Source organism: Zingiber officinale, chromosome 6B, assembly GCF_018446385.1.
Source record: "Zingiber officinale cultivar Zhangliang chromosome 6B, Zo_v1.1, whole genome shotgun sequence".
NCBI lineage: Eukaryota > Viridiplantae > Streptophyta > Magnoliopsida > Zingiberales > Zingiberaceae > Zingiber > Zingiber officinale.
The window spans coordinates 104,805,109-104,830,804 of record NC_055996.1 but is presented as its reverse complement, the minus strand read 5'-3'; the positions used below and the strand labels follow the sequence as shown (position 1 = coordinate 104,830,804).

The following is a 25,696-nucleotide window of genomic DNA, read 5'->3' as shown; positions in this document are numbered from 1 at the left end:
TTAAGGTGGCGTTTGGTTTAGAGGTTTGAGAATGAGGGAATGAATTTATTCCTAAACTTTATGTTTGGTTGATGAGAATGAAATCAAGATTTTGGAATAAAATTTAAAATTTTGAATATGGATGAAACCCACCCATTCTCTTGGGTTTGATGGAATGAGAATAAAAATTAAGTTTTAGACGAAAATACTTAATATATTTGTTCAATTTTTTTCATTTTACTCTCTCGCTTGTTATTTTCTCTCTTTTTATTTTCTCTTTATTTTTTTTATCATACATTCTCTCTCATCATACCTTCTCTCTCCTTGATCTCTCTTACCATACTCACTCTCTTCATATTTTTTCTCATTACATTTTCTCTCTCTTTATTCTCTTCCATCACACTCTCTCTTCTCGTTTTCTCTTATCACACTTTCCCTCTTTTCATTTTTTCTATCATACTTTCTCTTTCATCACATTTTCTCATCATTTTTTCTCTCCTTAATCTCTCATTTTTTCTCATCACACTTTCTCTTTTTATTTTTTTTCATCACTCTCTCTCTCAACACACTTCACTTTCATCATACTTTTTCTCTTTTTAATCTCTCTTATCACGCTCTCTCTTCTCATTTTCTCTTATCATACTTTCTCTCTCATCATTCTCTCTCATCATATGTATCTCTCATATTCAATTTTTTCTTCCATCTAATTTTTTCTCTTATTTTACTCTAAGGGTAAAAAAGGAAATTTAGATTCATTCTGATTGAAAATATTCAACTAACCAAATATTATTTTTAAGAATAATACTCAAGCTCATATCTATTCTCATTCCATAATATTATGATACTTATTTCCATTCTAATTTCTAGGAAAGAACCCTACGTCAGGACAAAAATGAGAGTTAAAATAAAAATATTTTTTGGATGAAAAATATAATTGGAGATTCTTTCAATATTTTTCAAAAATGGAGGGGCGCATTTTAATTTTTGCCGAAATGCATAAGCATCTATTCGGTTGATGAATAAAAAGGTTCGGAACGTTGAGGTAGGGTTTCAGCATTTCTCCTGCTCGCGGTAGCCATGGCGTCATCCGAACCCCCGACGGCCTCCCAAGCGTCCTTATCGTCTGTCGATGGCGTGGCCGACGATTTGGCCGGCACGACCCTCAGCAAGAAGCAGGCCAAGAAGCTGGCCAAGAAGGAGGCCAAGGAAGAGCGCAAGCAGCAGACTTCCGCCTCGGCGACCGCTGCCCAGGATGACTCCGCAGAGGCTGATCCCTTCGCTGCCAACTACGGAGAAGTACCGATCGAGGAGATCCAGTCCAAGGCCGTCAGTGGCCGGGTGTGGACCGAGATCGGCGCGCTGGAGGGCCAGCTCTCCGGCCAGTCGGTGCTCATCCGGGGAGTCGCCCAGACGATTAGGCCGGTGAGCAAGAAAATGGCTTTTCTTGTTTTGAGGCAATTCACGAGCACCGTGCAGTGCGTCCTTTCCGTCGATAAGGAATCTGTGAGCCCCCAGATGGTGAAATTCGCAACAGTGCTCAACAAGGAATCAATTGTGGATGTTGAAGGGATAATTTCAGTTCCCAAAGATCCGATAACGGGAACGACTCAGCAAGTAAGTTGCTTACTTTTTTTGCCATCGGTTGTGTTCGAAAGTCCACTTTTTATCTACGAAATTGACGTTTGATGCGAAGAAATTAGTCCTAGAGTGTGAATTGTATCATTTATCAAATACTATAAAAAACGGAATTCAGAGATCTGAGAGTACCTACTGGTGATGACGGAGCACGTGAAAATTTCTGTTCAACTTTGTATCATGTGTTTTCCCCCTCTAGCCGAACTGTTTTCAACTTTTATCAGACGAATCTCAATATCTTACTTCACATGCGATACGAGATTGCTCGATTGGCTAACTGCTTACGTAAATTTTCTAATATTACACATCAATTTTACCTGTTTATTAGTTGTATGCATGGTCTTACTCTTCTTCCGTTCTTCATGCTTGAAATCAGTATCTCAGTCTGTTTTGTCTTTTACAACGGAAATGATTGTCAGTTTAGTAAATGTACCTTTAAGTGGGAAGGCGACTTAATCACCTGAAACTTTTTTGCAGGTGGAAGTTCAAATTAAGAAACTCTATTGTGTCAACAGATCTGTGCCTAATCTTCCTATAAATATCGAAGATGCAGCACGAAGCGAGAAAGACTTTGAAAAAGCAGAACAGGTGAGTGGTGAAACATCTAAAAATTTTGCGGTTTAATACTGGAAGTAAAACTTTGATTTTTTTTCTTCTGAAATAAATCAAAAACTTAATTTACGGATGACAGACGGGAGTGCAACTTGTTCGTGTTGGTCAAGATACACGTTTGAATTATAGAGTTCTTGACATACGAACTCCTGCAAATCAGGCAATTTTTCGCATTCAGTGTCATGTTGAGGATGTAAGTTCTTTAGCTGGATTCTTGCAAATGTGTTTTTTTTTTTCATACTACAAATTTTACATCAGTAAACATTGTTTAAATTTAGATTCCAACTTGTAACATTATTTCCTTTTGTTTAATTGCTGGCCCTTTATAGAAACTAAATTCCATAGGCCATCCATTTGTGCCATGTGCTGATATATTGTCTGTATGTTTACCAAATTCTTTGTGACTAACTAAAACTAACCTGTTTTTTGCAATCTTGAAATAAAAGCAGCACTTGTCATCAAAGACGAGTGCCCGTTTTGTGTTCATTTACATTTAAAATGCTTGTTTCTGGAATGCATTTGATTGAGACTGTATTGTGAAAAACATTCTTATAAACCGGTAACTGTATATCTAGGTGTTTAGGCGATTTCTGCGATCTGAGGGATTTGTTGGAATACATTCTCCAAAGTTGATAGCTGGTTCTAGTGAAGGTGGTGCAGCAGTATTCAAGCTTGACTACAAGGGGCAACCTGCATGTTTGGCACAATCACCACAGCTCTACAAACAGATGGCAATATGTGGGGGCTTTGGACGTGTATTTGAAGTTGGATCTGTTTTCAGAGCAGAAGATTCATACACTCATAGGCATTTATGTGAATTTGTTGGGCTTGATGTTGAAATGGAGATTAAAGAGCACTATTTCGAGGTGGGATTGACAGATTATATCCTCTGACAAAGTTAGTTTATTCATGCAATTTTTGAAGCTTTCTTAATGTGTCTTGCAGGTTTGTGATATTGTGGATCGTTTATTTGTTGCAATTTTTGATGACCTGAATGAGAACTGCAAAACGGAACTTGATGCCATCAATAGACAATACCCTTTTGAACCTTTGAAGGTGAGACTGTAGCATTTATGTTGAAAACCTATATAAATAATCTTCTAGAAAATCTTGTCTAGTGTGTTTTCTGAAGCTTTATCATCATCTTTCAGTATTTGAGAAAGACTTTGAAACTTACTTTCGAGGAGGGCATTCAAATGCTTAAGGTGAATATCCTTTACTACAGTTTAAGAACTTGTTCATTTTTTTAGTATCTCCTTGTTGAAATCATTTATCAGCAGCCACTTCTTGCCATTCTGTTGGGCCATGGGTGTGTTGCATTCCTAGTTATTTAAAGAGCTAACGCAATGAAGACTAGGCTGATAGAATTGCCATTACGTTGTGGTCTGTTGCTGCACTAAATGAAATCAAACTTTAACTTGTGGAAGTGGTGCATATAGTGTATGCAACTTCTATATGGATCTGGAGAATTTTTGTGCTGTCTTAATATACAAGTTATGACACTATGTTCATCAAGTAAAAGATGTCAGTATGTTGAATCAAATACTTTCGGGCATGCATGTTGAAAGCATTTTTCTTTGCAATACGATAGCTAATGTTAGCAAGTTTTACAGTAGTCCTATTTGATGAAAAAAGTGAAATAGTAGAATTTAGTAGTTGTTAAATTGAAATTAAATTCAGCACTATAAATACTTCCCAAGTTTTGCCGCTCTGAGCTGGACAGTTACACCTTTCTCAACCTTTTGAGGATAGTTACAACTTTCACCTGTTTTTAATAGATTCTTACTATTATTCCCATGTGTTTTCACCTTTTAAGAAGTTAGTTTGATTGGTTCTACAGGAGGCTGGAGTAGAAGTCGATCCTCTAGGTGACCTGAACACAGAGACTGAGAGGAAATTGGGCAGGCTTGTCCGTGAGAAGTAATTTTCTTCTTTCTTGTTTTTTTCCTTCCTCGTCTGATTCATTTCCTAGTTCTCCCAGAAGCATTGCTGAAAATTCTCAATTTTCCCTTCCAACACAGGTATGACACTGATTTCTACATTCTATGTCGGTATCCTTTGGCTGTAAGACCATTCTATACTATGCCTTGCTATGACAATCCAGCATACAGTAACTCGTTTGATGTTTTTATTCGAGGTGAGAAATGCTGCATTTTAACTAATTTTGAAAAGAAAATTCTTATGCTTCTGATTGCTGTTAGTTGGCATGTTCATGTGCACACAAAAAAGCAAGTTAATGCAAGCTGAAATTCTTCCAAGATAAATTGGAAAACTCCATTATGGGGCAAGCAGTTGTGTCTTTAACCACCATTCCACAGTTTTTGATCATGTAATATGGGTGGTAATGTAGAACTCTAGCATTTGTCTTAAAAGTGAACTTTGACTTGCTATAGCTCTGTAAACTTCACTCCCAATTAGCCATTTATATAGCAAAAAGCAATCTATTATAAAATATGATCAATCCATATTACTCAATTTGTTGCAGTTACATTGTGATCTAAATAATGGCAGATGATCTGCTGGGTGCCCACCGTGTGCCCATGGTGGGCGCCTGAGTGCATGCGAGGCGCCCGGAAGTGATCTAGGCCTCCGGCTGCGCTCAGGCGCGCACGGTGGCCACCCAGCAGATTGCCTCTCCTAAATAATTACTTCGACAATTCTACCCATGGTCTTATGAATTCTCTTTTCTGAGTTTTCTTTTAGGTGAGGAAATAATCTCTGGGGCTCAAAGAATACACCTCCCAGAACTATTAACCACTCGTGCAGAGGCATGCGGAATTGATGTGAAAACGATATCATCCTACATCGACTCCTTCCGGTATTTATCTTTCTTGATTACTTTCTATTTATAAATTATTTCTTCCAATGCTCATTTTATGACCACTCCTCTGTGATTGCGTGGATTCTAAAATTCATGCCATATATTTTGGTTGGCACATAGCCATTTAGTAGATGCATTATGAAGAACTTATCATGCTCCTTTTACTCCACTTGAACTGCTTCACTGAACTGCGTATGTTCCTCTAAAAACAGGTTGCTTGGAAAACAATATCTAGTGTATGATCGTTATAAAAATTATTGAACTAGCGTGAAGGTTACAATCCTTGTAGAACTGTATACCGCATAGTTCAATTTCTTTCAAGGCTGTTAAATGTCAATAGAAGGAACCAGTTCTATAATCTGGAATGTTTTTGAAAATTTATTGCTCGCAATTTTGAGTTCAGCTAGCTAACTTTTAGCGTTGAACTTTTAGATACGGTGCGCCGCCTCATGGTGGGTTCGGCGTCGGCTTGGAGCGTGTGGTCATGCTCTTTTGTGCCCTCAATAACATCCGAAAAACATCGCTGTTCCCCCGTGATCCACAGAGGCTCACTCCATGACTGGAGTATTTTCTTTCGTTGGCTAAGTTGAAGAACATTCATAATGTTTCATCTTTTGTCTGTCACTCAATGATCACTTTTTAAGTCACTAAGGAGGTTGTTTTTGTTTACATTGAACAGCAATGCAATCTTATCAAGATCAAGATGTCTGTATTGATCTCTCGATGGTATTATTTTATTGTTATTTATTTGAATAAATGGTATGCGATTTTGTTTCTTCTTGTTTCTAATTATCCTTGTCTCAAAACCAGATTTTACTTTTCTTAAAAACAATAAACATTTATCATCAATTTTTTTTTTACAGTAGCTTGTTCTAAGAAATTAATTATAAAATCAATGAAAAATATGGGTCTACAAGCGTTATTCTCTTTCTTGATCAAACAATATCAAGAATTCATGTTTGGCTAAGAAAATTTAATTTGAATTATTCCTTCATGTTGTAACCATATAATTATGATTTTGAATTCAAGTATAGGGATAACATGAAATAAAATCCATATGATTATATAAGGATTATATAAGAATTATATTATAATCTTTTTTCTTTGTCTTACACAATGATCGATAATAAGTCGATGGTTAATTCTAATCTTTTGTCTCCAATTTGATCAATAATTGAAAATGAAATGAACTCCATGTGGAATTAAGCATTAGGATCAAATTAAAGGGAAAAAATATCTTTAAAAAAACATTGAACTCCAATAGTTCGGAGAAGAACAGAAAGCAACACGACGATAAGAAGATTGCAGATCGTTTAATCAAAATCACATTTTGATTGTGAAAACACCTTGATTAGGGAAATACATAACCAGGTCACGATTTTCAAAATGAATGGTTCTGGATTCAATCAGTCTGGAAAATCCTCGGAAATTGTTGGAAATGAAGCATTTTGATTTCGAATCGATGGGCAGCCTTACCGGTCACTCGAGCGGCACCTCGACGTCGCCGTCGGAGATATCCTGCTGCATATCCTTGGGATCCTTTCCGTCGACGGTGCATCCGACGGAGACGCAGGTGCCGAGGATCTCCTTGACGGTGCCGGAGAGATCCTTGGCCATGGATCGCGGCCGCATGACGCGCGCGACCTCGAACACGTCGTCGAGCGAGATGTTGCCGTTGTGCTTGATGTTCTTGGTCTTCTTGCGGTCGCGCTCCGGCTCCTTGAGGGCCTTGATGACGAGGGCGGCGGCAGAGGGGACGACGGACACCTTCGCCTGCCGGTTCTGCACGGTGAGCTTGACCGTTACGCGGAGGCCCTTCCAGTCTTTGGCTGTCTCCTTGGCGATGTCCTCGCCCACCTTCTTCGGGGAGAGACCCAGCGGCCCAATCTTTGGGGCAAGCGAACTGGCGGCTCCGACCTCGCCGCCGGTTACACGGACGTAGACGTCAACCACCTGCGTGGGATCCAACTTGGGCGGCATTGCGGCGGGCGACCGACTAGTTTTCGGGCTTAGGGTTTGGAAGAGGAGAAGCAGTTAGCTACGATCCAGCTTCATATAGAGGTGTACTTTACATTTTTATCCATGAGATTTAAGAAATATAACACGGAAAGTTTTTATTTTTCCTCTGGAAGTTTATTTTATTTCTAAAATATCCGCAAAACATCTAGTAGAGTTCCATTAGTTCTAGATTTTTTTTTTCTTCCTTAATTTTTTGTTATTGTTGTTTCTACTTAATTATTTTCTAAACATCAAATCCTCAAACGCTTTTGATGACTCATTATTTTTAGTTCTAATAACTGTCGATTGTCATTTTCTTTTCTCTACAGCAAATTTTTGTTTTCCATGGATAATGCATTTTTGGACAACTAAATAGAGGAAACTCCCTGTTTTTATTTGAATCATCCATCTTTTGTATGTTTTTATCAAAAGTATATTCCATCTCATCAACCACATGTAAAATGTAAAATGACTCGACTACCTTCAAATATACTATTTGATATTATTATCTCATCATACTCATTAAAACATAAGTTGATTAGTATGTTCTACTAATTATAAAATTGTAATTGTTACGACATATATTTAACATATTTAAAAATATTTAAATTATAGTCACTGTTATAATATAAATTTAGCTTGTTTATCTAATATTTATATTGTAGTAGTTATGAAATTTTTCTACTATAACTTAGACTTATTATCTTTAACAATATTCATCCTGTAATAATTATAATTTCATAGCTGCTATAACATATACAATCAATTTAAATTTAATACATATAATAAGATATGATAATAGTGAATAGTGAAATCATAACTACAACAATATGTTTAATGACTTATAACTTATATGTATAACAAGAGGGACAGAGATAAGAGCGTAGCCCGAATTCAAATTTAGGTGAGGTTAACCGTCGATAATAATTGATATAGTAAATTAATTAATTTAAAAATATATAAAAATAAAAATTAAAATAGTACGTGAATACTAATTTTCCTAAAATATGGAATATAAGTATTTAATATTTAATACATTTAAAAGCATGAGAAAATACTATTAAAATTGGGCTAATTTATTTTATAATCAACCTCATTTATTATTATATTGTTATCAATTTTCATAACAAACTCCCATTATATTTTTAACATATTTTATATATATATATCATAGAATATGTTAAAAAATATATTTTATACAGCAATTTACCAAAAGGCACATTTGAAAATCTGAATTTACCAAAAGGCGTACACTACTTTGGTATTTACCAAAGAGCGCACTTTTTTAAAAGTATTTCCTATTTTACCCTCATGATAATTTGACTTTTTCTATTGTTTTTCTTTTCTTCATTATATTTCTCTCACTTCTCTCTCTCCTCTGTCGACAGAATATAGAAATAACATTAGTCAATCTTTAATCACATTTTAATACATTTGAAGAAGCCAAAATAAATAATGGACACCAGATTTGGACTCCTTGCAATTTTAGAAATCCACAGGAACTTAAATGGGTGCAATCGGAGCTTTCTAGGTCGATCAGTGGGTTTCGGTCAAAATCCACTGATGGACCTAGAGAGCTCCGATTGCACTCATTTCAGTTTCTATGGATTTCTAAAATTACAAGGAGTTCAAATATGGTGTACATTATTTATTTTGGCTTTTTATAGATGTTAACAAGCAAAATCAAAGAATCGGCATAAAAGCCCACGTTGGGCCTGATATCATTCCATATCAGCCCACGTTGGGCTTGATATCTATCAGGCCCAATGTGGGGTTTTTGCCGATTCTTTGATTTTACTTGTTAACATCTATAAAAGCAAAATAAATAATGGACACCATATTTGAACTCCTTGCATTATCAGGAATCCATAGGAACTGAAATGGGTACAATCAGAGACCTAGAAAGCTCCGATTGCACCCATTTCAGTTTTTATGAATTTCTAAAATTACAAGGAGTGAAAATATGATGTCCATTATTATTTTTGACACTCCTAATGGTGGACCAGAGGTTTTGAAAAACCCTAAATCTCTCTTTCTTTTTTTTTCCTTTTTTTTTTGTTTAGGCATGATATGAAGAGATATCATGCCCACGTTGGGCCTGATATCTCTTCATATCAGGCCCAATGTGGACTTGATATCTCCCCATATCAGGCCCAATGTGGGCCTGATATGGGAGATATCAGGCATAGATACAACAAAAAATAAAAAAAAAGAAATAAAGAGAGATTTAGGGTTTTCAAAACCTCTGGTCCACCACTAGGAGTGCCAAAAATAATAATGGACACCATATTTTCACTCCTTGTAATTTTAGAAATTCATAGAAACTGAAATGGGTGCAATCGGAGCTCTCTAGGTCCATCAGTGGGTTTCGGTCAAAATCCACTGATGGACCTAGAGAGCTCCGATTGCACCCATTTCAGTTTCTATGGATTTCTAAAATTGCAAGGAGTTCAAATATGGTGTCCATTATTTATTTTGGCTTTTTATAGATATTAACAAGCAAAATCAAAGAATCGACATAAAAGCCCACGTTGGGCCTGATTTGAGTCTATATCAGGCCCAATGTGGGCTTTTTTACCGATTCTTTGATTTTTGCTTGTTAACATATATAAAAAGTCAAAATAAATAATGAACACCATATTTGAACTCCTTGCAATTTTAGAAATCCATAGAAACTGAAATGGGTGCAATCGGAGCTCTCTAGGTCCATCAGTGGGTTTTGACCGAAACCCACTGATCGATCTAGAAAGCTCCGATTGCACCCATTTCAGTTTCTATGAATTTCTAAAATTACAAGGAGTGAAAATATGGTGTCCATTATTATTTTTGGCACTCCTAGTGGTAGACCAGAGGTTTTGAAAAACCCTAAATCTCTCTTTCTTTCTTTTTTTCCTTTGTTTTTGTTTAGGCTTGATACGAAGAGATATCATGCCCACGTTGGGCCTGATATGAGAGATATCAAGCCTAGTAACAACAAAAAATAAAAAAAATAAAAAAAAAAATAAAGAGAGATTTAGGGTTTTCAAAACCTCTGGTCCACCACTAGGAGTACCAAAAATAATAATGGACATCATATTTTCACTCCTTGTAATTTTAGAAATTCATAGAAACTGAAATGGGTGAAATCGGAGCTCTCTAGGTCCATCAGTGGGTTTTGGTCAAAACCCAGGATTTCTAAAATTGCAACGAGTTCAAATATGATGTCCATTATTTATTTTGGCTTTTTATAGATGTTAACAAGCAAAATCAAAGAATCAACAAAAAAGCCCACATTGGGCCTGATATGGACTCAAATTAGGCCAAACGTGGGCCTGATATGAAATGATATCAGGCCCACGTTGGGCCTGATATGGAATCATATCAGGCCCAACGTGAGCTTTTTTGCCGATTCATTGATTTTGCTTGTTAACATCTATAAAAAGCCAAAATAAATAATGTACATCATATTTGAACTCCTTGTAATTTTAGAAATCCATAGAAGCTCTCTAGGTCCATCAGTGGGTTTTGACCGAAACCCACTAATCGAACTAGAAAACTCCGATTGTACCCATTTCAGTTTCTATGAATTTCTAAAATTACAAGGAGTGAAAATATGATGTCCATTATTATTTTTGGCACTCCTAGTGGTGGACCAGAGGTTTTGAAAACCCTAAATCTCTCTTTATTTCTTTATTTTTTTATTTTTTGTTGTATCTAGGCCTGATATCTCCCATATCAGGCCCACATTGGGCCTGATATGAAGAGATATCAGGCCCAACGTGGGCATGATATCTCTTCATATCATGCCTAAACAAAAAAAAAGGAAAAAAAAAGAAAGAGAGATTTAGGATTTTTCAAAACCTCTGGTCCACCATTAGGAGTGCCAAAAATAATAATGGACACCATATTTTCACTCCTTGTAATTTTAGAAATTCATAGAAACTGAAATGGGTGCAATCGGAGCTTTCTAGATCGATCAGTGAGTTTCGGTCAAAACCCACTGATGGACCTAGAGAGCTCCGATTGCACCCATTTCAGTTTCTATGGATTTCTAAAATTGCAAGGAGTTCAAATATGATGTCCATTATTTATTTTGGCTTTTTATAGATGTTAACAAGCAAAATCAAAGAATCGGCAAAAAAACCCACGTTGGGCCTGATATGATTCCATATCAGGCCCAACGTGGGCTTTTATGCCGATTCTTTGATTTTGCTTGTTAACATCTATAAAAAGCCAAAATAAATAATGTATACCATATTTGAACTCCTTGTAATTTTAGAAATCCATAGAAACTGAAATGAGTACAATCGGATCTCTCTAGGTCCATCAGTGGGTTTTGACCGAAACTCACTGATCAACCTAGAAAGCTCCGATTGCACTCATTTAAGTTCCTATGGATTTCTAAAATTGCAAGGATTCCAAATCTGGTGTCCATTATTTATTTTGACTTCTTCAAATGTATTAAAATGTGATTAAAGATTGACTAATGTTATTTCTATATTCTGCCGACAGAGGAGAGAGAGAAGTGAGAGAAATATAATGAAGAAAAAAAAACAATAGAAAAAGTCAAATTATCATGAGGGTAAAATAGGAAATATTTTTAAAAAAGTGCGCTCTTTGGTAAATACTAAAGTAGTGTACGCCTTTTGATAAATTTAGATTTTCAAGTGCGCCTTTTGATAAATTACCGTTTATAAAATATATTCTATAAGACTACAGTTAGAAAATATAGAATTTAAGTAATACAAGTAATTAACTTTCGATCAAACTAAAGTACACAAATAAGGAATCTTAATGGTTGAAGTATCAAGAATTGTGAGTAAACCGGATAAATTGAGTAATTGACTATTATTGAATAAGATTTTTTAAGCATGAAAAGAAATTATATTTGACATCACATTTTAAATAAAAGTATAAGACGTAATCTCCATTTACAGACCTAGACTTATGTTGCTCATTGCTTGGTAAGTCAGTGACCTCCTCGTGTACAACAACTAGCGAAGCAATTACTCATCACCTGATAAGGCGGTGTTTGCCTCACGTGCGGTTGCTTCGCGGGCGATCGCACGCGAAGCGGTTGCTAGTCACTTGGTGAGGTAACGCTCGACTCACGAGTGATCATCGCTCGTTGTCCCGTCTAGGGGTGTAAACGAACCGAATATGCAGAAAATTTTAAAGCTCGAATTCGGTTCGAAATAGGTATATTCGAGTTCGAGCTCGATTCGAAGCTCGAAAAATTCAAAATATTTGGTTCGAGTTCGGTTCGAATTAGGACTCAAGTTCGAGTTCGGCTCGAAATATTCGAATATGTTCGCGAATTATTCGAATTATTGCTCAAAAATAAGTTCAAAATGTTTGAAATTTATTTATTTAATATATATTTAACTTATATTAATAAATATTAAGGCTCGTGAATGGTTCGCGAGCGGCTCAAACAATATAATTTGGGCTCGAGTTCGGCTCGAAAAAAAGTTCGAACATGTTCGAGTTCGGCTCGAATTCGATAAATTCGAATACGAATCGAATATTTTTTGAGCCGGCTCGATTTGCTTACAGCCCTAGCCCCGTCGACCATCACTCAAGCGGTCGATGCTCATTGGCTCTTTCTCAGCGATGTAATTTTATTTTATTGAATGAGAAATCAAAATTTTATATTACTTTTAAATAGTAAATTCCTCATTTGCTGCAGAGAGCAAAGGAGACTGTGCTGTGAGTATATTTAGGGTAAAACCAAGAGTTAAAATTAATATATTTATTAGCTTATAAATATATTTATAATGACTTTTATAAATTCATCATTCTAATTTGATATTTAAAAATTTATTTTTGAATTTGATATTTTAAAATTGATCAGCGCATAGAAATGGCCAATTAATGGATTTATATGGGCTGATGCATAAAAAATCAAAATTATTAATTACGTTTTTTTTTAAACGAGGTGAGGTTGAAGTCCATCCTAGTCGAAGGCAATAGGGATCCTCTTATCCATAAATTATGAATTAGAGGATGATCAATTATATGAGGACCTTTGATTTGGATAGGCTCAATCTTTAAATAGATAGAGTCCATCTAAATCAAGATCTAAAAAAATGGATCATCTTGTAATCCGTAAATGGATCAGAGAACCTGTCCTCAGTCCAAGGATGGCTCCTACCCTAGACAGAGATCCTCTTGTCCAAAATTTTTGGATCAATCCTGGATCTTAACCTATTCATTAATGAAATAGACTATACCTTATCTGTTAAATAAATAGGGTCTAACACATCCACTGATAAATTTGTAGGGCCCATTCTGATCCAACGGATCTGACTGAGATAATAATATCCAAAAAGAACCATTGTATTATTTTAAAAAGAGCACTGTACATCATTTTGATAAAAAAAATAAAATAAAAACAAGACACTATAATGATTCAAAAAATCTAGAGATGCTCTTTTAACGTTTACCCTACATTTAAACGAGAACTTCTCATTTTGCCCCTTAAAGTTAAGGAATAATAAATATAAAAATACGGGCTTATGTTCATAAAATTTATGAAAAATGCCGGTGCATACAAATTATAGTAATTTGTTCCATCAAGGCAAACAGAGAAAGTATAACTCTTTTGAATAAAATAAAATAAAATAAGAACAAAAGGAGATTTCGTTTAATATGAAATGGATATTTCTTTATCTTTTCTTTCTATATTTCTGACTTTTTCTTTAAATCCATCCTAGAGTTTTTTAAATAGTCACAATACCACTACTACTCTAACAGCCGTACCATATTCTTCAATCTCAAAATCTGCTCATAAATTTCCTTTTTAAAAAGAAAAACAATATGTGCACAAAGTATTTTGAAGATTACATTCCACATGCCAAATTCACGTTGCAGTGAGGAAAATAAGAAACCAAAAACAAAACTCAAAATAAGTGCAAATAATAATTGTCTTGTCATGCCAAAAATAAAAAAATAAAAATGGATGATGGCTTGTATAATTCTCAAAAAACCACATTCTTTAGTCGTAGTAAAGTAGCTGTTGAGCAGATGAAAGATTGGGGTAACCTTCATAGATCACCTGAGAACCACCAATCCCTGCTGGAGCCTGTGCAGCAGCAAGTCCATGTTGGCCAACCATTGTTCCAGCAGCCGCCTGGCTTAAAGCCAGTTGACGCTGATACGCCAGGAGCTCAGTAGCTGTAAAACCTTGGAGATCTGGCATCGGAACAAGCTGAAATGGGGGAATGGGAAGCGGTAGTGGATTAGAAGCTGTTCCTGGTGGAGTTGGCTTGGTGCCCCAAGAACACTGCAAGAGTAATTGGATCTAAATAATGTTAAATGTATACCAGAAGAACTCCAGAACAAGCCAGTTTTCAATACTATGTAGCAGAAGTGAGAACATACTTTCATTGATTTTCCACAAACTATCCTTCCATTAGCCATTTGAATGGCTAAAGCAGCTTCGTCATGGCTACCGTATCTCACGAATCCAAATCCTTTATCCCTTTGTATCCTCACTTCCTCGATCACACCAGCCCCTAGAATATGGAATTGGAGATGAAGCTCAGTTTGTGTTACCTGAAAAATTATCGCCAGGTGAATTCATTCAACACAAACACAACCAAACATGTATTCTATATGTTGACATGGAACAAAAGGAGAAAAAATAGAGGCAAATAAACAGCTAAACATGATATTGAAGTCTAAATAATAGGTAGGAGTTACCTCATGGGCCAGATTACCGACATAAACTGTTGTGTATGCAGGGTTGTTCTCAGGGATCATTTCATTTGTACTCTCTTGGGCACCATCTGTTCCTATCAAATGACGCAATGTGAGTTCTCTTTAAATTGCATCATATATTGGCATTTTGGTATACAAAGCAGCAGCACACACGATGTGTTTCAAGAGAAAAGCCAACTCTTGAATTAGAGAACTCGGATGGAGTAGTGACGGATGAGGATCTACACAATCTTAGCAAGTAAATCTTAGCAAGCTCACCAGGGTTGCTACTTCCTTCCGTCAAAAAAACTGCATTATGATCCTCACTTTGTGGTTTGTCTTCTCCAGTAGTCTTGGTTGCCCAATTGCACCTTATTTGTCGGCTTCCAAGCCATTTGCCTGGAGAAAAGGGTTTCCAATTAATCCAGGAAAAATCAATTAGTCAGGAAAAATATTGAAATTACAGAAGCAGTATACAACCCTACCAGTCATGTCGTTAATAGCATTTTGAGCATCCTGCAAAGTTAACATGACAGTAAGGAGAAATAAAGGATTTTGCCTTCTGAGTTTTGTGAACAATAAACTAGATTCAGACCAAATACAAGTTAACACGGGTTACAAGGAGAAAGTATAACAGTGGCTACAAGTTATGACTACCAAACAACTAAGAGCCAAGAACATTTTCATCCTCCTGAGAAAAACCATTCCACTTGGTCAGAATTAAATCAATTAAAGTTAGTTTGAAGGCATATTTATAATGTTAATGTTCTCAAGCTGTTGGAACTTTCCAACTGGAAGGAATTAGGGGTATCCAGAAAAAAGAACAATCAAACTGAAACAGCATCGGACTTTCAACTAACTGGATCGAATTTTAGTCTGTCAAATGAAATTTGCTCCAGATCAAGCTTTGGATCCTCCTATAAAAACCTTAACAAAAAGCTAGAGCAAATTTGACTTTAATTCAAACAACAGTGAACATTTATTTAACTAAAAATTCCTAAAAATTGAATATCTGAAAAAGCCAAACAACTCAACCTAAACTTGGATGAACAATAACAAAAATGTCTATGAAATCTGAAATATGCAAAAAAAAAAAAAAAAAAAAAAAAAAAAGATTATGTCAAATAGAACAACCAAAGCTGTTTCACCCTAAGGTATTGTTTGTGATACATTTGAAACCCCTAAAAATTAGTAGTAAAGAAAAAAAAAAATCTGAAGTTTCTGAGAATTACTTTCATACCTGTTGGTTGCGAAAAGAAACAAAGCCAAATCCTCTAGAGCGCCCAGTTTTATTATCCCACATAACCCGTGCATCACTAAAGATTGAAAATAAGTTGAGTCATTTGCAAATGCCTGAATTTTATCTTCTATATTAATTAATCACTTGCTGTGCTACTTTCTTTGTCATAAGCTAAATAATTCTGATCTGAGCACAAGGAAAACATGTGAATGACTTACGAACAATTAGGGTACACTGAGAAGCATGCAAAAAGTGTTGCATCAGTGACCTCAGGACTTAAGTCACCAACAAAAATATGGTAATGTCCTGCTCAAATTGAAATTAAAAGCAAAATAGGTTCAAGTGAAAATTGTTTGGGGAGGTACTGGTCACCCCCAACAGAAAATGGTTCAGTAGTCTGAAATATATACCAGAAGTGTCTTCCCTTTGACCACTGGCATATGCCCAATTCACCTTGATTGCCTGGCCATATCTGCAGTAGTTCAATAATATGAGAGATCCAAAATAAAAATTATCATATACAGGAAAATTCTGCCATGCATCTTAAAGAGATCTTACATCTGTCGTCCGTGCAATGACATGATTGCAAGAGCTGCAGATCTTCGATCATGGTAATCAACAAACCCAAAAGAAGACTACAAAATAGATGATACATGATCAGACAGACACATAACAACATTAGGAGAAATTTTAAATATTAAAATGCACTTATTTCTGTTTCCTTTGTTACTCTGTAGAAGTTTCCACATGCTGACAATAAATCAACCAACTAGAGCAGATGGCAGATACTATTTCAAAACGACAATATTCCAAGAATTATGTGATTCTTATGGGATTTGATCACTCAATGAGCAGTTCAAACATTACTCAAGCCCTGGTGATTCACCATCCAAGTTGCCTTGCTTGGTTGAGTACTACAAGGAAGAAATCCATTATATATTATCTATCATGCACACTTTGAGCAGCCAATCTGAAAAATATTTGCCAATGGGGACAAGGGAAGAGATCAAATTAGATGTCCGCAAACACTTTGACACCCTGCCCGTAAGACTTCAAATTGCTAGTGCAAAAACTTCCAAAGGATAGAAATCATGTTAGATTGAACCAAAGATATTCTGCAATATTCACTTAGTCATTTTACCACAAAATTATCATATCCATGCAATATTCTTAAACTCAGTAAGGATTTTCAAGCTTTTAATCAGAACGAATGAGCCTGGAAATTTATTTTCTGCCATCAATACTAATATATAATGGGGAAATCTTTAGCCTACCTCATTATAGCGGTGCAAATTTTTGTGAGGATTTTTCCTAAACCGTCACAAATATATTTTTCCCCATAGCATAACTATGATGTTGCATCTAGTTACACAATATGTGTAAGTACCCGGGTAACTTTTGATGTGATCAACAGGTTTAAGTTATGTCCTATGGTGTTTTGATCCTTATGTCTAAGTGTGCAGAAACTTAGGAACACAAGAAGTCGAGCGGAAGACGCGGTGGACGAGAAGGATGACATGAGAATCAAGTTGATGAACTCGGTGCATCCGAGAGATGAGAAGCTGTAGAAGAGTACACAGCGAGAAGGACGTGCGTGGCGCTTCCGAGGGACGAGAAGCCGGAGCGGAAGACTGCTCGAGGAGAAGACTGGAGTTGGATTCAGGTGAGCTCAACTCTGGAATGCCGGAGGATAACCCAAGCAACCGGAGAAGAAGCTAGCGACCAGAGAAGGCGTCAGACGGTCAGCGAATGGTTGACTGATCCGGGCGTCCGAACCACCAAGGCGCATGTTATCGTAGTGTCGTTGCTGTGGATCACTTTGGGTCCACGTCAACAACGGTTCGGGCACCCAGACATGGAAAAATTCGATCTCGAAGCCGTTGCATGGAGAATAAAGTTTGCCTCGCTGCTGCTCGGAGAGGGCCCAAGCGTCCGGAGATGCCACGTCAACAAACGACCACTTTCGACTAATGGACTATAAATAGAGCCTTGGTCTTCTTCATTGAAGTAGAACACATTTGTATTTCATCTACGAATTCTGTTAGTTGTTTTTGTGTTTTCAACAACGGTAAAAGGCTACTCCACCTACGATGAAAGGAGAATTTTAGTGAACTTCATCTGCCTTAGATCAAACTATCCTGGTTGTAACTAAGTAAAATTCTATTTATCTCTTACTTACTTTTTTTATGTTATTTATTTTGTCTAAGTGTGCAGGAACTTAGGAACACAAGAAGTCGAGCGGAAGACGTAGTGGACGAGAAAGATGGCATGAGAATCAAGTCAATGGGTTCGGTGCATCCGAGGGATGAGAAGTTGTAGAAGAGTACACAGCAAGAAGGACGTGCGTGGCACTTCCGAGGGACGAGAAGCTGGAGCGGAAAACTACTTGAGGAGAAGGCTGGAGTTGGATTCGGGTGAGCTCAACTCTGAAATGCCGAAGGATAACTCAAGCGACCGGAGAAGAAGCTAGAGACCAGAGAAGGAGTTAGACGGTCAGCGAATGGCTGACTGATCCGGGCGCTCGAACCATCAAGGCGCATGTTATCGTAGTGTCATTGTTGTGGATCACTTTGGTTCCACGTCAACAACGGTTCGGGCGCCCGGACATGGAAAAATTCGATCTCGAAGCCATTGCATGGGGATAAAGTTTACCTCGCTACCGCTCGGAGAGGGCCCAAGCATCCGGAGATGTCACATCAACAAACGCCCACTTTCGATAGTGGACTATAAATAGAGTCTTGGTCTTCTTCATTGAAGTAAAACACATTTGTATTTCATCTACGAATTCTGTTAGTTGTTTTTGTGTTTTCAACGACGGTAAAAGGCTACTCCGCCTACGATGAAAGGAGAATTTTAGTGAATTTCATCCGCCTTAGATCAAACTATCATGGTTGTAACCAAGTAAAATTCTATTTATCTCTTACTTCTTTTTATGTTATTTATTTTGTTTAAACTAACAGTGTGACTTTGCTAAGAACGATAGCAAAAGAAAGTGTTAAATTACATGGCAATTCACCCCTCTCTTACCGGCTCCTCCGAGAACAACATATAATATGTTGTATTTCCTCACCCTCCAACAGTGTCATATTTGCCACAATAATTATAGAAACCAGAAGAGCAATTGCTACTATATATATATATCAGCATCCACCATGGAGTTCATGATGCAATAAACTAAAACAATTCAACATGCATGATGGCTTGCTGCCTAAGCTCCATCGTCCAGCAATCCTACTGGAAGGACAAGAGAATCTATCACGGACTCCAATATCAAAGGACTACCTAATCCACGTGGACCCCATCTTATACATACCATTATTAATGCCAATAGAATGCAGATCATCTAAGACAAAAACCATGGCCCTCGAAAATCAGTATACAGAAAGGGGGAACAGAAAACCCCTGAAGATAAATAATGATTCAGTTCTAGCATCTTCAATATCCGATGGCAACCTTGTCCACATGAACAAAATCCTAAAAGCTAATATCAGAGGACTACCTAATCCACGTGGACCCCATCTTATACATAACATTATTAATGCCAATAGAATGCAGATCATCTAAGACAAAAACCATGGCCCTCGAAAATCAGTATACAGAAAGGGGGAACAGAAAACCCCTGAAGATAAATAATGATTCAGCTCTAGCATCTTCAATATCCGATGACAACCTTGTCCACATGAACAAAATCCTAAAAGCTAATATCAGAGATGCCAATAGAACGCAGATCATCTTAGATAAGAAACCATGCACAAGAAATCAATATACTTAAAATAACAGTTCCAGTTCCTGGACTAAGTATAAAATGTTCATTAATTAAGCTTTTTTCAAGGGTTTCATATTGCTAGAAAACCTTCTCATGTTCCACTAGGAAATCCATTGTTTCTAAACTCCCATCCAAATTTAGTCCTACTTACAAAACCACATGTTGTATGCAACTGTATTTTGTCTTCATTCCAGTTATATGCTTTCACAGTCTAGCACAGGTTTGATTATAGAATAAACAAAAAAAACTACCTAGGACAAGCTATAGCTTAATAATCGTTCATGTTTAACACAGACCAGAATCTACTAAAGTAATCTGAAATTTCTATCTAAAAACTAAGTGATCCAAATAAACAAGATTGTGGCTCCACATCTTCAATAAGTAAAGGAGTCAGTGATGCTAATAAGAGCACAGAGAATGACCCATTGACTTCAGGATAAAAGATGTAATAGATGTGATCCAGGAAAAAAAACCTTTTCTTTTCTGATTAGTTTGCATCCTTCAAGTGGACCAACACTTTGAAAAACTTCTGCAAGCAGGCTCTCTGTCACATTTTGATGGATATTGCCCACATATCTAATAAAACAAAGGAATTAAAAAAGAATCCACGCTCAAGCTGAAATATTTAAAATTGCATACAAAAGCTTTAGGATAGAAGGAAATCCAGATTTTCAATAATGTCTTATTAACAGAAAATGTGTCCCGAAGAAGTCTGAAGTTAGGACAGACTAAATGTGCAATCTTTTAGGACATTCACCAAAATCTACCCATTGGGAAGTTGCTATCAAAATGACCTTCATATGCAATTTTTGAAACAAGTGGGCTGGAACTTTGAAAGAAAATGGGGAAAAGGAAATAAAAAAAGAAAGGCAAACAAAGAAAAACAAACCAAAAATAGACACTCACACACTGCGGCATGTGGATGGATCAAAACCAGGCGGAAGATTGCCACTTGGAACAGGTTCCATCTGCAAAATGTGAATGTAAAGAAAAAAAAACAACTAGAGAAACTATAGTTATCCTAACAACTGGGGAAATTAAAAAATCAGAAAAATACTAACAACAATCGGACATGGAATTCCAATTCGAATCCTCTTATGCAATGAAACCTAACAAGGGACTAAAAATTTTAAAAATGCAAAGGAATTTCTACTACATGCTCTGATCAGTAAAGTCCAAGAACAGAAATCAACTTATCCGAATATTAGTAAAGTAAAAAAGGGATATTGATCAACATCTATCTCCAAGAGGCAAGGCTGAAAATTTCAACCCCTTCCTGGAAGACATAAGTGGGAATCACATCCACCACTTGTTTTGGAGTATAATTCACAGGAGAAATGTTAGAGATAAAATCATATGATATTAGAGTGAAACATAGTAGAATACTGAAAATGTAACTCCAAACAAAAGGCCTTCTTTAGGAGAGTGTTTTAGGGAGCAACCAAACCCAAGTCATAACTTTCACCTTAGATTATAGCCAAACTACAAATAGAGAAAGTAACAAAGAAAAATGGAAAAATAATCATTGGATTCGCAATTACATAATCCAGATGTTATATAAGTGAGTGGCAGATCCAAACACTTACATTTGGAGACATATAATTTTGTTAAAATGCCATCTTTGAAATCTAGGAAAGGATACAAAGACAATAATTTCACTCAATCAAAGGACTGGAAAAATGTGTGGAATCATTTTGGAACAAGGAAAAAAGAAAATCCAGGAGCATGGTCTGAGGAATAATGGTTAAATATCAAAATGGATAAAATGTCAAGGGATGATCAAAGAAGCATACGAGCTCCCAGCCAACTATACATAAAAATAAAAAGAAGTAAGAGAGCTAGAATTAATGGATCGCAGCAAATAATGACTGAAATCCAAGCAAATTGGAATCATGCTCGTCATTCCATAGCCCAGTAAAAAGAATGTCATGCAACAGAAACTTTGTAACAGAGAACTTGAGCGAATGAAGCGTGTACTGAGATTGATGACAACAAGATTAGTAGGGGGTAGATACTATATATGATGGAAGAGTCTGAATATACTCAATGTGGTTAATAACCTCTTTTAAATTAAAGTAATGCAAGCACCAAGTGACACTGCATTTAAAAGGTAAGTTTATCACTCTAGCTCTTATAAGAACTTTTATAGGAGTTAGCCTGTAAATATCTTTTTGACATAAATAGAGTCTGAAAATAAGTTAATTATAAAATTACTTTAAAAATTGTTATGATGCCTGTTTTAGATAATATATAAGAAAGCAAGCCTCTGTTTTGAAGAAGGCAAGTCTCGTACTCAAGACCTTGGCAACAACTTTCAAGGCCCTTAACCATCTTGACTAATGGCATCTTCTATAAATTGAAATGATACTGATTATTTGTTGCCTTACATATAAGTTAATTAATTGACTCCGTATGCCACATTTTATTTTGTTGTATAGTTGCGGTGTGACATCAAGAGTCATGATATTGCTAACAAGTAAATCTCAAAAAGAAAAATGGCATTTGTTAAGTAGGGCAGCATTCAGGGCACATGGAATGACCTCAGCGTGAGACAAAAGTAGAAGGGTGGAGCAGCAGCATATACAAATTATGCAGAAATAGAAATGATTATAAGGATTAGAAACAACCACAATGAAAATAGGAATATGTTTCCTGCAGATCGTTACCTACCGAAATTTGCCCAATGAGAAAACCTAGGCATTTTACCCTTGATCCCCCGAGGATGTTCAATTTTTAACACACGCATGTCCAGACCAAAATTCAGTAATGCAATTCAAATCCACTGGAACCAGTAATTCATGAACAGGGGAAATTTTTCAGGCTTTGAAAAAGTTACATGTGATTCCGCCATGTTGTTCTTTCGAAACTAAATGGTAATCAAAATCCTCACTTGCCATCTAATACATTCGACTTTGAATGTTTGTGGAGGGCATGGGTGGTCAAATGACTCCTATAAATATGTGTACAATCTCGAGACAAAGTGGCAACGATCGACGGGGCGAATTAAAACCCGCTCAATACATGAATGTTTACTTGACAACAATCGAAGATACTTGGTGCTTGGATATATCACTATCTACAAAGAAATATAATAAACTGGCATAAAGATCGCAGCCACACCTGCGACATGGCGGCAGCCAAGACCCCGGAATGGTAAATCTGCTGCTGCTGCTGCTGCTGGAGCATGACCTGCTGCATCAGGGCCTGCTGCTGCTGCAGCTTCAACCTCTGATTCATGTCGAAGTGATCAAACGGAGGGGAAACCTCGGGATCGGCCGATCGAGGGGACAAAACGGCGGATTGGCGAGAATCAAAGGATCGAGAGGGATCGATGGGCGCGAGGATGAAGGAATCGGGAATGGGGAAGCACCTCTCGCCTGTGGCTTGCACCGTTCTCCCAGCGAAGAGAAGGGGAAGTGGCAGAAGAAGAGCGATTCTTGCTTCCTTTCAACAAACGAAAATAAATAGGCAAGAAATAGCCAATCCAACCCCCAAGGGCATTTTGTCGTATTGATAAAAAATATATCAAATATTAGGGTTTAAGTAAAAAAAATGAACATTTTATGTAACCCCAAACAATTACTTCAATTTTTAAATAGCTCCTGCAATTTAGTTGCTGTTAAATTGAATCCTACATGAAGAATGATGGTTTTCTTTTAAGACGTTTAATACATAAATTGACGGTATCCCTTGCATTTAGCTTTGTAGTTATTAAAAATAAACAAAAAGGAAAAACAACTCTCGGAGGCAGTCTTAAATTTAGCTTTTACATTGTTGGAAAAGTAATTGAGTTTAGTAAGATGAACTGTGTCCATTGTTTATTTCCTCTTCCACATTCGGTTGGAAGAAAAGAATCCAAGAGTTTCATCGTCGTAGCGGGATCGTTTTCTGTGTGATCTTTCCGATGATGTTTCGCCTATGTGGATCGACTATTTAGTTGATCCGCATAAGTACATTAGATATATAATTTTTTTGATTAGTATAACACTTCTTTTGGCTTTGGTTTGAAAGCCAAGTTTTAGAAGAAAGGTTTCATGGGCTTCCTTTGTTGCTTCAAATCATCCGATCTACGAGAAGGGACTTCTATCGAGGGAGACCGCGCGAGAGTGTATCACAACCCATTGACCTCGCTTGTCAATAACCTTTCACTTGGCTCAGGTGCGAATCTCTTCGCATGTCCACATTGTTCTTGAGATCTTGTACCTCAAAGTTATGAATTGGCACAAAAAATGTGTAGATACCGGAAATCATAGGTCGATCGCGGAGGAAATCCTACGGTTCAGGAACAACCCCAATTCCACAGTTGTTTTTACATTTGATCAACTCTTAACTGCGACTTTCAACTTCAAAGCGGAATGTTTCCTCGGTGAAGGTGGCTTTGGAAGAGTTTACAAAGGTCGTCTCAAGGACACAAACCAAGTACTGAAATCCGAGAAAGAGTTGCAAATGATCTTTTATTTATTTACCGATTTTTTTTCTTCACATTTTTCCAATCTTCTTGTAGGATATAGCGGTTAAGCAACTCGAAAGGAACGGTTTGCAAGGGAATAGAGAGTTCCTCGTTGAAGTGCTCATGTTGAGTTTACTGCACCATCCAAACCTTGTCAACCTAATTGGCTATTGTGCCGAAGGAGATCAAAGGATCTTAGTCTATGAATACATGGCATTGGGCTCTTTAGAGGATCATCTACTCGGTAAACCACGAATATAGATGATGTTTCCGTATTGATTTAACCTATTTTGATCGAATTGAGTCTTACAGATCTTTCGGCAAACGAGAAGCCGTTAGAGTGGCTTAGAAGAATGAAAATAGCTGAAGGAGCAGCGAAAGGATTGGAGTATTTGCACGACACCGCGAATCCTCCAGTGATATACAGAGATTTCAAAGCGTCTAATATTCTTCTTGATGCGGAGTACAACCCGAAGCTATCTGATTTTGGCCTTGCAAAGGTTGGGCCGACCGGTGATAAGAGCCATGTCTCAACGAGGGTGATGGGGACTTATGGTTATTGTGCTCCGGAGTATGCACTCACAGGGCAACTGACCAAGATGTCCGATGTGTATAGCTTCGGGGTCGTGTTTTTGGAGATAATAACAGGGAGGAGAGCTATCGATTTGTCGAAACCTTCAGACGAACAGAATCTCATCCATTGGGTATATCCTTTTTTTCGGTTTTTGCCAATTAGTTCTTTCGACAATTGTCGGCATTGCTTTTGATCGAATTCCTTGTGTTGGAGCAGGCAGAACCCAGGTTTAAGGATAAAAGGAGATTCGTGGAGATGGCTGATCCTTTGTTGGAAGGGAGATACCCCCTGAAGGGCTTGTACCAAGCCCTCGCGATCGCGGCGATGTGCCTACAAGAGGACGCGACCAATCGACCTTTGATTAGCGACGTGGTGACTGCAATCGAATACTTGGCACACCCCGCGGACGACTCCAAGGAAGCAACAACAGGAAGCCAACCGCCGGTCAGTTCCGCAAAAGAAAACGACATTGGCCGGGAAGAAGGTGGATCCACCTTGCAAGATAATAGTGAACGAGAAGCTCATAGCTCATCGAGACACAAAGGAGAGAGTATGGATAGAATGTAATAATATTCTAAAGAAAAAAAGTAAACAAAATTATTTCACTGAAGCCACCAAAACAGAGAGCAAACAGTATTTCCGATTTTGACCTATTTAATTATATTAATTCTTAAATATAATGGCAATAATTCCTACTAAACATGCTCTAAATATTTTTGTTATTCGAATTGCTCCACTAATAATCGACAAAGTCGCATCCCCTCCAACCTCAGATCAAATCTTTTGTCCCCAAATTTCTCTGTCCCCTGCCGATCGGACAGACCAGATTACATCTTAAGGCATCATGACATCTTTAAGATGTGTGTAATATCATCGTGATGTGCAAGGTATCCTTGAGATATAATCTGATTCGTCCGATCGACCAAGAAACACGGAGATAG

At 37.0% G+C, this 25,696-nt stretch overlaps 4 protein-coding genes across 7 annotated transcripts; 2 read left to right on the top strand and 2 right to left on the bottom strand.

Annotated features, from left to right (window-relative positions):
• Positions 1-987: 987 nt before the first annotated feature.
• LOC121988667 (aspartate--tRNA ligase 2, cytoplasmic-like) lies at positions 988-5,836 on the top strand. Its single transcript, XM_042542213.1, has 10 exons — positions 988-1,593; positions 2,092-2,202; positions 2,306-2,419; positions 2,802-3,092; positions 3,172-3,282; positions 3,378-3,431; positions 4,067-4,146; positions 4,248-4,363; positions 4,930-5,044; positions 5,480-5,836. Exons 1-10 carry the CDS (start codon positions 1,057-1,059, stop codon positions 5,604-5,606), a joined length of 1,656 nt encoding a protein of 551 aa, XP_042398147.1. The 5' UTR covers positions 988-1,056; the 3' UTR covers positions 5,607-5,836.
• Positions 5,837-6,246: 410 nt separating this feature from the next.
• LOC121990501 (60S ribosomal protein L12-1-like) lies at positions 6,247-7,090 on the bottom strand. Its single transcript, XM_042544620.1, has one exon. It carries the CDS (start codon positions 7,025-7,027, stop codon positions 6,527-6,529), a length of 501 nt encoding a protein of 166 aa, XP_042400554.1. The 5' UTR covers positions 7,028-7,090; the 3' UTR covers positions 6,247-6,526.
• A 6,831-nt stretch (positions 7,091-13,921) lies between these two features.
• Positions 13,922-23,182, bottom strand: LOC121988666 (RNA-binding protein 208-like). Of its 4 annotated transcripts, none has more exons than XM_042542208.1 (12): positions 22,852-23,182; positions 20,638-20,699; positions 20,205-20,307; positions 16,524-16,600; positions 16,376-16,437; positions 16,184-16,271; positions 15,966-16,041; positions 15,211-15,241; positions 15,005-15,124; positions 14,729-14,820; positions 14,408-14,581; positions 13,922-14,327 (listed from the first exon to the last, which is right to left on the bottom strand). In XM_042542208.1, the coding sequence occupies exons 1-12, from the start codon at positions 22,966-22,968 to the stop codon at positions 14,022-14,024; spliced, it is 1,308 nt and encodes a 435-aa protein (XP_042398142.1). In that variant the 5' UTR covers positions 22,969-23,182; the 3' UTR covers positions 13,922-14,021. The 4 variants fall into 4 exon arrangements, with proteins under 4 accessions (XP_042398142.1, XP_042398144.1, XP_042398143.1 ...); XM_042542210.1 differs by having other exon boundaries at positions 13,922-14,309; XM_042542209.1 differs by having other exon boundaries at positions 14,729-14,814.
• Positions 23,183-23,943: 761 nt separating this feature from the next.
• Positions 23,944-25,322, top strand: LOC121991328 (probable serine/threonine-protein kinase PBL23). The gene is made up of 4 exons (XM_042545341.1): positions 23,944-24,150; positions 24,236-24,425; positions 24,494-24,885; positions 24,972-25,322. Exons 1-4 carry the CDS (start codon positions 23,944-23,946, stop codon positions 25,320-25,322), a joined length of 1,140 nt encoding a protein of 379 aa, XP_042401275.1.
• Positions 25,323-25,696: the final 374 nt, after the last annotated feature.